Source organism: Biomphalaria glabrata, chromosome 4 (genome assembly GCF_947242115.1).
Source record: "Biomphalaria glabrata chromosome 4, xgBioGlab47.1, whole genome shotgun sequence".
Taxonomy (NCBI): Eukaryota; Metazoa; Mollusca; class Gastropoda; family Planorbidae; genus Biomphalaria; species Biomphalaria glabrata.
The window spans coordinates 32,731,138-32,747,678 of NC_074714.1; the positions used below are offsets into that span (position 1 = coordinate 32,731,138).

At 33.1% G+C, this 16,541-nt stretch overlaps 1 protein-coding gene across 8 annotated transcripts in view; it reads right to left on the reverse strand.

Annotated features, from left to right (window-relative positions):
- Nucleotides 1-1,775: 1,775 nt before the first annotated feature.
- LOC106054076 (ATP-binding cassette sub-family D member 2-like) overlaps nucleotides 1,776-16,541 on the reverse strand; it is a 33,173-nt gene continuing 18,407 nt past the window's right edge. For 7 of the 8 annotated variants that reach the window (XM_013209795.2, XM_013209794.2, XM_013209796.2 and 4 more), the window contains 10 exons: nucleotides 15,447-16,523; nucleotides 13,329-13,509; nucleotides 13,108-13,232; nucleotides 12,780-12,933; nucleotides 12,521-12,615; nucleotides 11,363-11,508; nucleotides 10,839-10,984; nucleotides 9,574-9,658; nucleotides 9,268-9,393; nucleotides 1,776-8,649 (listed from right to left, as the gene is read on the reverse strand). In XM_013209795.2, the coding sequence (XP_013065249.2) occupies nucleotides 8,394-8,649; nucleotides 9,268-9,393; nucleotides 9,574-9,658; nucleotides 10,839-10,984; nucleotides 11,363-11,508; nucleotides 12,521-12,615; nucleotides 12,780-12,933; nucleotides 13,108-13,232; nucleotides 13,329-13,509; nucleotides 15,447-16,421 (2,289 nt within the window). In that variant the 5' untranslated portion in view covers nucleotides 16,422-16,523 and the 3' untranslated portion in view covers nucleotides 1,776-8,393. The remainder of the gene's footprint in view (nucleotides 8,650-9,267; nucleotides 9,394-9,573; nucleotides 9,659-10,838; nucleotides 10,985-11,362; nucleotides 11,509-12,520; nucleotides 12,616-12,779; nucleotides 12,934-13,107; nucleotides 13,233-13,328; nucleotides 13,510-15,446; nucleotides 16,524-16,541) is intronic. The other variant, XR_008777311.1, reaches the window with a different exon arrangement.

Below are 16,541 nucleotides of genomic sequence, written 5' to 3' on the forward strand. Positions count from 1 at the left end.
AAATGCCACTTCATAGAAGAATAATTTTAAGTTTGATAACTTATAGGTCTTGTCAACTAAAGGAAGTCATGGGTCGTTGTCTTCGAAACAAGACTTTAATACCGTACTGAGTCATGCTACAAGATTTAGATAGTTTATAATGAGTGACTGCATCAAGTGATGCTACAAGATTTTGAAAGCTTTTATACTGAGTGATAGTCTTCTAGTCCGAAGATTAAGGACCATTGCATAATTTGACCTATTAAAAAATGGTTGAATAAGCCGTTTGGAGATTAAGTAACACACTTCTCAGATTTCGGTGACAAGCAAGTTATGAGTGGCATTTCTCAATTAACTCTTGCTAATTAGTTCAACCTGATTGACGCATGTAGCTACCAGCACAACAGTAGAAACCAACAGTCAAAACAATAATCATCATTGACAACGAATGTTATTAGATCTATCAAACAGTCTATGTACTGTATGTTATTAGATCTATCAAACAGTCTATGTACTGTATGCTATTAGATCTATCAAACAGTTTATGTACTGTATGTTATTAGATCTATCAAACAGTCTATGTACTGTATGTTATTAGATCTATCAAACAGTCTATGTATTGTATGCTATTAGATCTATCAAACAGTCTATGTACTGTATGTTATTAGATCTATCAAACAGTCTATGTACTGTATGTTATTAGATCTATCTAACAGTCTATGTACTGTATGTTATTAGATCTATCAAACAGTCTATGTACTGTATGTTATTAGATCTATCAAACAGTCTATGTACTGTATGCTATTAGATCTATCAAACAGTCTATGTACTGTATGCTATTAGATCTATCAAACAGTCTATGTACTTATGTTATTAGATCTATCTAACAGTCTATGTCCTAGCCTTTCGTTAAACCGTGATCGTTCAAGTGTCTGGTCCTCCAAGATAAAAGACTTGACCTAGTTTTGAAGTAATGATTTTCAAAATATAATATAGTTGTCTTTCTTCTTCTTCCTGCTCGTATATCTAGTAGTGAATCCAGGGAAACAAATGGTGGTCAAGGGACACATGGTGGTCAAGTGTTAAACAGAAGGTCTTGAAAACCAGTAAATGCAGACATTCAAGTCCAGTCAGCTCTGGCATTCGGTGTGAGGACAGCTAGTACTGGTCATAAGATAACATCAAACAGATGACCTTCCCAACGACACACACGTTTCATTAAGAAACAAAGATCATAAAATAAATGAAACATACAGAGGACCAGAAATAGCCATGTACCAGTACACCATGGTGATAACAGTAACAACTGGACACAGGGACACACAGTTCTCAAATATAACTATACCAACCTAAATATAATTGTAGTCTGTGTGGCCTAAATGCACACACCGTTATTATAAAAATAAAAAAAAAACACTCAGTATAAAGTCTTTGAATCAGCTCAATGTAGTTTAGACAATCTGAAGTGGACACTACTACATATACTAATCACTCCAAAGACACCAACTCTAAGGACAGAACAATGCTGTTATAAATACACAATCACTTTAAATGCTTACTAGACAACAATACAACAAGACATAACAGTACAAGAACACTAATGGACTATACAAGACCAGCATCAAGATGGGCAGTTTACATTCCAGTGGGGACAACTGGAGGTGGGGAGGGGTTAGTCAGATTTTTTTGTTTTCTTTCGAAAGGCAGAAAATAGGAAGAAGAAAACAACATGCCAAGCATGTGGAAGTAGAAAGGAAAGGGGGTGGTAACCGTAAATAAAAGATGAACTACCAGAGTTGTTTGAACACATTTTTTTTTATTTTCACCGGTATCTATTTATGTCTAGTTTGTTTCAAAGCTTGCAAGGGGTGGAGCTCTGGTCAAAAGAACTGGAAATAGCAAAATACACATTTCTTTGTTAATGATGCTCCAAGGAGTGCTCATGGAATTCATTTTATTTTTTGTTCAATGGAAGAATGTTCAATGACAAGTCCTTAAGTTTAGTGTTGACTTTCAAATAAAATGAAATGACAACTATTCTAAGTCCTACTTCCAGAAACATCTGCCTAGAAAAATGTCAATCCAAACTTACTGGACAGACATGAACTGAATACAGGCAATGTAGATGTGCATATAACATGCAAACATGACAATCATAATAATAATAAATCCTAGAACATGTTTTCTGTTGTAAGGTCTACATCTAGGTCACTGATTTGTGTATCATCACATGATCAAAACGTCAAGAGGAAATGAAAATTCTAATTACAAATACATTTGGTCAATTCAATAGGTTTACATAGTCCAAATTTCACACCTAGGTCTCTGCAGATTTGGTTTCAGTCTAAAAGACTACTACTATGTGCACTTTAAAATCAATCCAGATAAAGATTTAAAAAACCAAAAAAAAACTTGAAAGCAAAGACACTCAAAAATACCCAGAAGCTAAGTATTTATAACTAAAGAGCTCTTTCATCAAAAGACAAATGTTCCATTATCTGTACATATGTCTATGTTTAAACATTTAAAACTCTAATAACAAATGTTTGTAAAATATACTTTTGAAATAAACAATAATCTCATCTTGCGGTATAGTCTCTGTCTCACAGACATCCAATGGCTCTGTTTGGATCACATATTCAAATGTTTCTCCCATTCAACTGCTATTGGTAACAACCAAAGGATAACTGCATTGACAACTATAGATTGCCTCACTCAACTCAGAGAGATGTTGGGTGGAAACCAGATGCCACATTTTCAAGCTATAATAAAACAAAAAATTTGAGCCAACAATTCCAACCAATAAATAATGAGCAATGAAATCTGTGTGTCAAGAGAGGATTATGTACATCAATGCAACTATAATACCAAATGTTAATAAACACAAAGTCAAACAAGATGGACTGTTAGTTAAATAACACAAAACAAAACAAAAAGCAGTTTTAATAAATCATACCAGTTTTTACATGTGACCTGTAAAATTTTTTAAAAAAGAATTTATCACTACACTCTTTTCAATGTTCTGAGACAGTTCTACTCTTAAGAAATCTTAATATGACAAATTTTTTTTTTTCTATGTCCTGAGACATCTCTATTCTAAATAAAACTTAATATGGTAATATGGTCTTAAGAAATCTTAATATGCTAACTCTTTTTTTCAATGTTCTGAGACATCTCTAATCTTAAGAAATCTTAATATGGTAACTTTTTTCAATGTTCTGAGACATCTCTAATCTTAAGAAATCTTAATATGGTAACTCTTTTTTTTTTCAATGTTCTGAGACATCTCTACTCTTAAGAAATCTTAATATGGTAACTTTTTTTTTCAATGCTCTGAGACATCTCTACTCTTAAGAAATCTTAATATGGTAACTTTTTTTTTCAATGTTCTGAGACATCTCTAATCTTAAGAAACCCCTGAATAACTTTCTCTGACTATTCCTATTTTAATTCATTGCACTAATCTCACCAGTAAAAATTACTTGAAAAAGCTCATTCTGTTTAGTTTATCACGAAATTGCAAGAACAGAATTTCACATTTATATATAAATGGCTATGTAAGTTTCTTTATAAAAACAATAAATTAGGATTGAACAATGTCCTACAATTTATCATGAAGTAAAATCTAAATTCATAACTGATCCTGGCTACAGACAGTAAGTCACAATAATTCTTTTCATAAATCTTGATCTTTAACATTTTTATTTCTCTAAAGATACATTTTCTAGTTTTACAATAGCAATATTCTGTCCACAAAATCTATCCCAGTTCATTAGATGCTAGAGAATATTGTCACATAAAGTACTACACAAAAATGTGTACAACAATCAAAATAAATACTCATTTCCAACATTCTATCTAAACTTGTATACAATATTTAACAAAAACTGAAAACATTATTTTCAAAAGAAAAAAAAATATTTTAGACCTTTTTCATCCTATGGGAACCTAATAGAGATAAATAAACTTGATCAATTAAAAACACTATGGCACAGAATTTAAACTAACGCAGGTAAAATATTTTGCTTTTATATAAAATACACATGCAGAACATAAAATAGTTGTTTATAATTTAAATGAACACACAAACACTGTGTTCACTTTGAACATCCCAGCCATAGGAGAACTCTTATTATTTAGATGTTAAAATAAATTTATCTAAAACTTTAGCTACTACCACCACGCCTGACATTTAGCAAACTCTTTTTCATGAGTTCTGACTGAAATGACTGCATTTTACAAATATATAATTAAATGCACTTTTAGATGTTTTCAAAAATCAAAAATAAAAATCATAAATAAATAGTTAGTCCGTTGTGGTTCAATGATGACCACTTTCATCATTCAGGTTGCCGAAGACTTTGCACTGGGGTTTTGTGCCTCCTTATGTGGCTGGTGAGACCTATGTGAGCTTTGAATGTTTGGCTGCACACTGGGCAGCATATTCCAGCTAGAGCTTATGTCAGTTGCCTGATTTTAAACTCTTGCATCTTTCTTAAGCCAGAACTGTTCTCTTCTCACCAGCCATTTTTGAGCCAGTTTTCACAGCAGAATGCCATGATTCTCTATTATTTGCTTCCATCTCCCAGGTGGCAGGATGAATGTTGAAGGTGTTCCACTTTGAGAGTGTCCCTGAAGCCTTTGCTTTGTCTTTTAAGGGCTCTTCCTGTTCCATTCTGCAGATGTGGCCTGTACATTGCAAGTTGAGACTGCCTTAGGATTGTGTGGATGTTTTGCTCTTCAGAAGACATCAGTGTCATGTATTTTGTCAGGCCATTTAACATTCACTATTTTTCTGAGCCAGATCATGTGGAACTACTTTGTTTTTTTAGCATGTCTTCTGTACATTGTCCATGTTTCTGAGGCCTAGAGCAACATGGAAAGGATAACAAGAAGAAAGACAGTACTTGTGGTGATGCCTTTTCTATTCTGCACATTTTTTAGACAGTCGACCATAGGCCTTGGTGATTTGCAAGTCGACTTCATTATTCATGTTTCTGTTAAGTGTGCTGCCAAGGTATGTATATGTCAACTGCATTTATTTCCTGTCGATTTATCTTAATGATTGAATCTGAGTAGGCTTTACCTGGAGCTGGCAAGTATAAGACTTTTTTTGTGTTTATAGTGAGGGCAAAGTCTGAACAGATTCTTGGAAAATTACAGACGATGCTCTGCAGATCTATTTTGGAGCATAGGGCATAGTTGACATCAAATAACAGGACTGATTGTTGCTGATATTGTTTTTTATTTCACTTTGAGTAGCCATGGGATTAAATAGGCCACCATCAAATCTATATGTTATATTTAATTACTATCACTATCACTGAATGCATCTGTCAACATAGCTAGGGCACAACCCCATTTGATACTGCAAAAGGCTCTGATGATTCTCTACTCTCCTGGCATTTAACAAAATGCTGACCTGTTCTCAAAATATGTGAACCTAACCAAAGCTTTCAACACTGTTAGCAGATTCATAAATAAAGATTTGTCTTTGTACATGATATTTCTGTATTACTTCAAATAAAAAATTGAAATATATAAATTTCAATCAGAAACATTTAAGTGAGAAATCAGTGTCAACAAAAAACCTTTCATCTTGAAAAACAAATATTTAAGTGAGTGAATCACTCAGTATTCATTTCAGGAACAAAAAAATATATATATAATGATGGAAACTTTCATGGCAAAAGGGAATACAAAATTTTAAAATTTACACAGTTTAATAAGGAAAAAATTGATTAAATACCTCACTCACGTATTATATTACAATTTAAATAAATTATACTGACAACTGAACAGTTGTTAAGAAAGAGTAAGAAATATTTCTGAAGATTTTATTACATATAAAAAAAAAATTTACCCACAGAAAAGAGATAAGTTTTTTTGTAGTGCATTTAGTGTAAAGCTGAAAAGTTTTTGAAACAAAACAAATGTATTTACAATAGTACAACAAAATAAAAAGTACATACATGTTGCTTTCTAACTGGATTTCAGTTCAATATGAAAACCCTGATTGAGTGCTGACTAAGTACAATGCTCTAAATGCAATGTTTCCAAATACATGAAGTCAAGTAGGTTCTAAGGTGAGTACAAACTGTCATTGTTAGTTTCCTATGTCATTTAAGTGAAGGCAAGGTTTAAGTAGCTTCTAACACCAGACAAAACATTTTCAGGAAGCACCCAGACATCCCCTAAAAAATAAACCCAGCCATCTAGAATCTTAATATGAACCAAATTAGAAAGAAGAAATTAAGAAGGCCCTCACTGAGCCTGGAGATCAGACTTGAAAAAGAAGAGAACAGTAGCAGACTGGAACTTGCTGTATTGTAACAAATGACAGGGACACAATAGTGCAATAGTGTAGATGTTCAATGCCGAGTGGGGAACTATAAATGTGTTTTGGTGTATCCAGTGGACAAGCTTTGTTTTTGAAAAAGTCTAGGAGCATTTGTGTGGCACTTTTGAACAGTGCAGACTCCAATGTGCTTCCATTGTAACACACAATAATTGGACTCTGGAGCAAGCATTAGACTTTCACTCTAGGACTAACATCTTATTGGAAAACAAATAGGCAACTAACTAGTGATAATCAATTAATGTCCATCTGAAGATCAACTGCCAAGCATTGAAAGATGTCAACATGAAATCACAAGTCTGTTTGATTGAGTTGACAACAGTGAAGGTCATTTAAGGATCCTTGACATTGATTATTTTAAGGTAAAAAAATTTCCAATTTTGCCTAGAAAAACAAAAAGTACATTCTGAATGTCAAACTGAATGATGAGCCAAACATTCTCCACACCTAAGTGTAAATAGAGCAGATGAAAGTAAACTAATGACTGGAATGAATCTCAGAGCCTTTCATGAACAGATATACAAATTATTAACAGCCTAGCTCACATGGCAATCAAAGGCTATTTTGGCACTAGAATATTTGGGAAAAGATACAATAAACATTTCTTATAATTGTTCAATTATCCATGTAATGCAATTTCTAAAAAGCAACCAGGAGCTTATTTATACCCTTTCTCTTTTAGCTTTGGCAACAGTTGAAATAAACAATCATCAGGAAACATCAAAACATGAAATGGATGGATGAACTCGTTTCAGGCTTTCTGTATTTCACTAATCATTAGCAAATTTAAGTTTAATGTGGTAGCATAACATTTGGGCATAATATTCTGAGACTAAATTTCTGGAAATCTGACCACTATAAAATCTTTCAAAATAAATTGAAGTCAGTTTTTATCAGTTCCAAAGTATAATGGCAGTTTGACTATATGGGCAGTGATAGGAAAGATAACTTACTTATGAGCTAAGTGCCTAGATTTGCAGCATAATGTGCAGCATTTGCAGTGTGAACTGCAAAAGTTCTTTTAATAATTCACAGCCTAGAGAAATAAAGTATCACTAATGTATTACTACTATTTATTGGTCAGTTTCTGTCCCAAGACTAAACATTTAGGTAAAATCTATTCAGTAACATGAATGAATGACTAGACTAGACAGTGTGTCAGTAAACAATGAACAAAAACTAGGAGTAGAAAGAAAAGCTTCTTCTCTTTCATTAAGGGCAAGCTGAAGGAAACTTTTGTTGCACTGTGTACATGAAGAGATCTGAAGGTGAACTATTCTACTAATAGGAAGAAAGTGATGTGGCAATTGAAAAAGATGAAAGAACTTGAAGATAGAAATCTAGTGTAAAATAACATAAGTGATGAGTTTTGATTATCTTTAACATTCACTTATAAATCAAACTATGTTTTTAAAAGTTCACTGAACTAAATGACAATACATTCTCCAAGCTACTGCCAAACAAAATGTAAACATCAAATGTACAAATAATACACTGAATTAGGGCAGTGCTAGACAACATATGGTGCTGGAATTATCTAAAAGGGTTGACTATAATCTCCTGTCCATATATGAGCATTGAAAAGTACCAACATCCACATACATGAAATTAAAATTTCCTCAGCTCATTTACTCAAAAGAGTAGGCAAATGTTCTTATCTAAGTACTCCTTGAAAACAGTTCAATGTTCTTATCTAAGTACTTCTTGAAAACAGTTCAATCTACAACTGAGATGTCATTATGCAGGGAACAAAACATTTTCACACCAACTCAACACAAGTAACGGCTTAAAGTTCTCAGAAATAATAAAAGTCTATGTTTACAGTGCAACACTTCATAAACAAGATCACTAACTTTACCTACAATACTTGAACACATGCTTCTAAGAATCACATATATTGCATCTGTGATCAACTAAGGATTGGTCTCAATGTTTGCTGCCAACTCACTATGTACTGCCATTGGCTGGCAGTCAGTCATTTCACAGGATCACTATTGAAGACAACACTTGCAGTAATAGGACCAAAAAATGTTTACAAGTACACTGTCATGTATGATCATTCATTCTTGAATTCATAGGCTGCAAGGTCATCTTCAGACGGAATAGGAATGTCTCCAGATGAAAGGAGAACTGAATCTTCTCCCAGCAGAGTGCACAGCTCTCTCAATCTCTCCTGCATGCGAGGCATTCCAGCCAATTGATGCTCCAACTTTTGTTTCTCTTCATTTAAAGTCAGACGTGCTGTGGTGTCCAGCTCTTCCATCCTCCAGCCTCCTTCACCATCAAACTGAAGGAGATGGGTGTGAAACTTCCTGAAACATACAAACATAACATGATACAAACACAGCAGGATACAAGCACAACATGAGAAATACAAAACCTGATAGATACAAATGACAATAACACAGAATGCTACAAGCACATGATAATAACACAGAATGCTACAAGCACATGATACAAACACAATATAATAAACCATGATACATAAAAAATATGATACAAACAGCATGATACAAGCACATGATAAATACACAGCATGACATGATACAAACACACAATGATACAAAAACAAGTATGATATACAGAGCTACTTTCAAAAGTTTTTTTTTTTTTAATTATTTTATCACTTTAAAAAACACTGTATACTGCAAACCAAATAACATTTTCATGAGCTTTTTACTTCAGCCATTGGTTTACTCTTCAACACCTAGTCAACATAATCCACTGAAAATGTTCTTCTGTATCCATTTAAGAGAGAAGATCCAGGTAGTTAAAATAAATATTTTCAATATGTTCAAACACTCATTTTTAAATATGTTTATAAAATTATATTTTGTGCTAACCAGAAAATAAAAAAAAAAAAAAGGTTTACACAAAGAAGTAAATTTCAAAATACAATTTCAATAATTGATTATAATATTTTCACTAACCATAATGTGGGTCTGTGTGTGATGGTCAAAAGAGTGATTCCAGCAGCTTTTAAACTTAAGTAAATTTTACTTTCTACGTCTATAGACACAGCACTGGTACATTCATCTAACAGGGCAAATTTTGGCCTACAGAAAAGAAATAAAATCGGTTACCGTTTAAACTGACTTAGGACTTACTTGATTTGTCTCAGCTGTCCCTTCCCTAGCTGGAGTGATGTAATAAAATCTAACAATTCAAAATTTAGGCATAATAATTCTAAAAAGAAAATAACTTGAATTATTTTTCTGAATGTGTGCAAACCTAACCTGTGGTAGAATGTCCTAGCCATGCCCATTCTCTGTTTCTCCCCACCAGACAGCACATCCTTCCAATCACACTCTGCTTGCCAGCCTGAGAATAAGATTAAGTACAATTCTTTCAATTAGTTTGCCTTGCTGCCTTACACTGAGTGCAACCTAGACACTTGGACATTTCAAAGACGGGTTAATTTATATTGTGGGGGAAAAATGACTACCTTATTGGACACACAGTGAAAACTTGATTGTTTGTTTAATTTTTCAAACCATAATCATCTTAAATTTGCCTACTTTGAATATGCTTTCAACAAGTTCTCCTTTATTTGACTTTGTATTTAATAGGGGAGTTGAGTAAATAAGATGTTCATGTACTATTTAAATAAATGAGAAATAGACAAGCTCTCATCCAAATCACAAGAAAGATGATGCTTATTATAAGCTATATCCTAACAAGATCAACGTCTAATCTTTTGACTCAGAACAAACACAACAGAATGCGACAACATATGTACCAGAAGATCAAAATTGGAACCAGTGAAATGTGCCCATGTGGAGTGTCACCAGAGAATGCTGACCATGTCCTCCAAAACTGCTCTCTCTACCAAGAGGTCCCTACAAGACACTGGCCCAAAAACACCCCAATAGAAAGAAAACTATACGGAGAGCTCCCTGATTTGGAAACCACTGCGCAGTTCATCTCATGTATTAGTCTAGTCATCTGAATATTCCAACATAAAAATGAGAACGAAGAAGAAGAAGAAGAAAGAATGAACTATTTGTGGACCAACTCATGTTGTAATTAGCTGTACTGTAAAAGAAGAAATTGACTGCAAGCTCAATGGAAAGACTCCTTGCAATAGTGAAGAATTTCAAGAAACAAATAGAATGAGAAATTATAGACCATCATCAGCTTCATTAAGAAGGAATAGATTTTAAAAAAACACACCTTTATATGTTACTTGTTTTGAAACTAAAGAAATGTTACCAAGCACTAAGCTATTTATAAAACACATGAAATAAAACAAAATATAAAATCAGATTCTAAAATTGGAGAGAGACTCATAAAACTTCAAGTGCTAGAAATATGGATATTTCTGATATCAACAGCTCTGATCTAAACATCAAGCAACAAAGAAATCATTGACTCTATTGGCTTGGTCTACTTTACTTGGTAGATAGCTAACATAAAAAAAAAAAAATCCTCTCAAATATTAAAAACAAGATTTCTTCCATGTTACAATAGCATACAAGGTTGAAGTGAACAAAGAACATACCTCCCTCTCTGTGAACAATGTTATCCAAGTGAACTATCTTTAAGATGTTCATAAGATCCTCATCTGTGATGCCTTTAGCTTTCATGTCAGTCACACTGTCTGGGTAAATCACCTGATCTCTAAGAATACCAATAGACATGTAGGGCCTGGTGACAAGAAAAGGAAAAGTTTTGTGATTAGCAATAACAGAAAGAGGAGATGTATCTTAATTAGATTAGTCGATGCTAAATAACATTATTTGCAGTTTTTTTTTAATGTTTTTAATTATAATTTTCCATTTTTGTTAATTCTTCACTAACTAGAGTGAGTATAAATAAATAAAGTAAGAAATTATGCAGTTTCAGTTTTCAAAGTGATTGATTCAAAGTTTTATACACAAATATATCAAATTATATATCTAATTAACTCAGTGGTATATAAAGTCTAAAACATGTGAACATTGACATGTCAAAGTTTAATGCCATTTACTCTGTGGTATAAAAAAACAATGTATTCATAAATATGTATAACTGTAACCCTGTTACCTTTGTGGAATATAAAACATGGATGTTGGAGGTGGTTTACACAGCTTACCACCATAAACAGGCCAGAGGCCATTCAGAATACGGAACAATGACGATTTGCCACATCCATTGGGACCTGTTATCAACAAATGCATTCCATCTTCAATCTGTTTTAAAAATAGAATATAATAATATAATATAATAATACTCATGACAATGTTCAAAAGCTGCTAATCAGCTTTAATAACCAAAAGTCATATTGTTAAACCATCCATCAACAAAACACTCATTGACCTTCACCCTTAATATCAACATGACCCATATGATGATAAATTGGATGATTGTTAATTAATCATAATTTGCTTGCTACTTAGAACTAAACGCATGTATGGTAAGCACATTGTAAGTTTCAATACCGCTTCTCAAAATATGTAAAACAAATTGTAAAATTTGCAGAGACCTTGTATTATATTCCTAACCACTTCTGATGTCATTTTTCTTAATGAAGCCAATTTTCAAATTATTATTTAACAGCATAAACAAGTTTCTTACATTTCTTTTTCATAAAATACTTCATTTAACAAAAATGTGTCTAGAAGCAGGAGCTTCATCAAAGAAAAAAAAAACAGGTCAAATCCTACAGAAACCTAGTAATTACAAAGATGTCACAGTTAAAGGGGTATTATAAGTCCAGCACAAAGACCAACAGCATTAACTTGAACTATAGTTACTCTAAAGTGCTGGTGAACTCACAGACATCTTAAAGCAAGAGTTAAAAATCACAGCCTCCACAAAGATAACCAAAAAAAAAAATTAACTAAAAAAAATTTAAAAGTCTCTACGCCTTTCTTGACAGACTGATGTAGAAATTAATACACAAATTGTACAAGTCATTTGAGTTAATCTTAAAATATAATGTTTGCACATTTTTCTGTTATTATACTGACTCCCTAGATCATGAGTTGATTAAAATTTTATTTTATTTTTGTTGAAAATCATTTATTTTAATTTATTTCTAATAAACAATTATTGCCACAAAATGATAAAAATGGTGGTTAAGTCGTCACTTTACTATTGGAATAACAGACTACCAGAACTGTTTACAAGATAGACATATGAAAAGTTTTCTTCTTTCTCATTTGGTAGTCTTACTAGTATGTATACACACAAATTTCTTACCTTTAGTGATAAGGACTGAACTATTATATCTCCATTGGGTGTGATAATTGGTAGATTTTCTATTATTATAGTTGACTCAGTGTCAATGACTACACCTAAATACACAAGAAAGACAAAATGCTTGAAATCTTAATTTATCTTTCATAAGAGGTTTTAGAAACAAGGGAATCTAACACCAAAAAAATATTAACTTTAATATGAAGAAAAACAAAATGTGCTACTAATTTTGTTCCCATGAACAAAGCAAAGAAGATTTTACCCTTCTGAACAAGAGAGCCAGATATTCTTTCAAAGTTTGTTTTAATGGGCTTTTGTTTTGTCACAGTGTTTCTTTGATATTTTCCAAGTTTTACATCCTCAAATACCTCAAACATCTGTGACACTCTGGATGTGTAACCAGCAAGCTCTGTAATCTACAGTTTAGAGGAATCAGAGTTTATATATTTATTTTCAAAAATTTTGTAGGATTTAAAATGACAATTATGCTGGCAATGGTACAAGAGTACAGTAACTAAAATTGTATATTATTAAATGTTTTGTGTCAACTAAATTTTTTTTTCTGATGTTGGCTGTCCTGTTTTGTGTACCTCTTTATAGGATGACATCATTCTTTCAATAGCATCAGCAGAACTAATCAACAAATTTCTAGCTGTGGTAAAATAACGTGTTCTTTCACTAACACCACCATCATCATCATCTTCAACTTTTGAGCCTAAAAAATAAAATAATGACCTAAGTGATTCCAACATAAATAGTTTGACTACCATTTTGAAACATTCTTAACTTAATAGTTTTTTCACGACCTTACCATCTTCTCTAATGCCTGTGGCTGTAATTATGGGCACTGCCACCATGATAAGTCCACTAGCACTCCAGACATATTTCATAAGAAACTGTTCTAGCATTATGTACCACAATCTCTTGTAAAAAATCAAATCCATCTGCTTGACCAATGCACTGTAACAACGAGTAAGTAGTGACCTCTCAATCTGTAATGGCAATGTTAAAAAATTATAATGTGATTCTCATGTATAATAGATAAATGGCAATAAATACAAAATATACACTAATAAATTACATTTTTAGAGATCTTTAGAACAACTAGACAGGAATAGACTTGAACTGTTTCTGTGTTTCAGGACACAACACTCGCCACAACAGATGAGTGACCCATTTAATAGGGATGTATGAAGGAACATTCTTAAATCCCAAGCAAAGAACCTTTTCTCCACCAGAATTGACCCCAGTTTAGCAGCACTCAAGCTATACACCACATATTTAAAAAAAAACATTGTATGATATTTCAATATCTATATAGACAGTAAGATGGCTTTATATTTGTAATTGTCACCAGTAACAAGCAAGACTTGAAAAAAAAAGGCTAGCTTTTAAAAAGTTTTATTTTACAATTAACAGAAAAATTAACATTCTCTATGGTGTATCATGAGGCTGTTATTTGGTGAGTCACTTGTGCCATAGGACCAATCTAAACATATACCATGCATGAGTGAAGTTAAAATTAAATTATATATATATATATATATATTAGGGGTGCACCGGATAGTCGCTTCTGCTTCTGCCGAATATTCGGCGCTTTTCACTATCCATCTCCGGTTGGATATCACTACCGGATAGTAAAAGCTACACCTGTATTTCTATTAATATTGTTATGCACCCCCACGCTAAGTCTTTTCCAGATACGCCAAACGGAGGTAACACTTAAATATAGAAACAACACAGGCGAAAGGCAAACAATATAAAGGTAGTCGACGCTGATAAATGATGTCCAACAAGAAGTTTAAACTAAATCTCCATGGCAATAAAAATATACCAATATTCATTAAGTGGACATGATTCAATAATGTCAGTTCTGAAATACATTAACATTTTTGTTTCAAATAAAAGAATTTGGTTTTAAACTATAAACTATGACTATGCACCAAATATTTTTTACTACAAAGACAAGGCGTATTAATCTAAATAGAAATATAGGACTTTACATTATAAATTCGCATTACATACATAGCAGCGATGTCTGGCACATTTTAAAAGCTTGTCTTGACCTTTGAGTGGTCTAGTAAACATGTAATATTCCTTAACTACGTCACGCTGATAATCTGTCTAGATGTGCGGGTATATCTCCAGAGGTAGAGATGAGCAACCCCCACCTCTTTTTGTTTGTTTAGTCCATAACATTGAGTTCACAGATAGGCAGCTGACTACATTAAGCCAGATGTCAATGTGTTGACACTTTCTAGAGGTCACATCTTATGAGGGAACTGAGTTGGTTTACTTGGAGAAGAATTTTTATTAGGGCGGGACTACAAGCCAAATCTCTATAAGGTTAATCTGGTATGAGTTTGTTTATTATGAGATTGGTTGTCAATCAAGGGTCTGGACCACAAGCCACATCTTTTATACTATTGGCTGGGACAATAAGTTTGTTTACTTTAAGTCTCAATTAGGAGGCTGGACTACAAGCCAAACAGACACTGACCAGGGGTATCTTTAAAGGGAGGGCTCAAGAGATTCAACACCCCCAACTTCTTATTTGTTTAATCCATGACAATATATTGATAGACATTGACGATTCTTAAGCCAGAATGGATTAACGCAGATTGTTGAGAAATATTGACACTGTCTAGAGGTTACTAGATGATGAGACTAAGTTTGTTTATTTGGAGAGAAATGTCATTTAGGGTGCTGAACACACGTTCGTTGCATAATAAAATAAAACAAATATGTGCATGTGTGCGTGTATGTATTTTTTTTCCCCCTGTATTAAAACTTTTAGAAATATCAAATCTCAAACTTTACTATCCAGTCATATCCGGCTCCAGCCGGATATCAAAAAAGTACTATCTGGTGCACCCCTAATATATATATATATATATATATATATATATATATATATATAAAAACTTACTTGGTGACCATTATAAAAGGCTATTTCTTCTGCATTTGTTATGATTCTAGAATGCATAAATCTCAAATGTCCTTTTCTGTGAGCTTCCTCTGCTACCAGTTTACCAAACTTTGGTGACACGGCACGCAATATTTTGGCTGTTATTAGGATGACAACCATAGCTATTATTGTTGGTGTCTTTGAACTGGCACCTCTACTCTGAGCCAGTCTATATAATGTGAAAGACATAAGTGCTACGTCCAGTAAAGGCTTGGTCAGATGTGAATATAAGTGTGCCAGAGATGATGTAAACATTGTAATATCCTCAGTAAGACACTGATCAGCATTTGATAACCTGCTGTCCAGGTTACTGACACGATAGTATGTCTGACTATCAAAATACTTTTCATAGGCATGTTTGACAAGTCGTGTACGAAAGACAAGGGCAAGTTTACTTTCAAGAAATCTGATCAAGCTGTTAATAAAAGTTGCAGGCACTGCCAAAAGAATCCATTTTGCCAGCTGAACAACAAACCTTGTTACATTTCTCTGAACTATCGTCTGAACAATGCTACCATCAAGTTGAGCAACATAGATAGACAAAAATGTTCGAATGATAAGGCTGATAGTGTGCAAAGAAAGTATGCCGAATTCCTTGCAACAAATGTTGGGTATAATTATCTTAATAAGATATCTTAACTGCTTATAAAAGTTTTGATCAACATTTGGATTTGCCTTGTCATATTTCTGTGGCTCAGAAGAATGAGCTGGGGATCCACTGGCTGGGCTTTCTTGGTGTTTATCAGATGATTTTGTTTGACCACCTTGTAACTGTGTTGCTTTCTTTGAGCGTCTTGAAAAAACAATTTTTGCAAAAGTGGGGTAATAGCAACGCATACCATAAGCTGCTATCAAACATATTGCTGCACCTGTAGCCACCTTTGTTCCAGTGAAATCTGTTTTAGTAGCAGCTTTAAGGAACTTGCTATTTGACATAATTGATTTTCACTAAATTTAGAATTTGTTTTAAGAAAAAGCTTAATTGTTCATTAGTGATAGGGCTTCACTTCTGCTTGGTAAATATCATGATTAGCAGCACTAGAGAAAGAAAAAAAA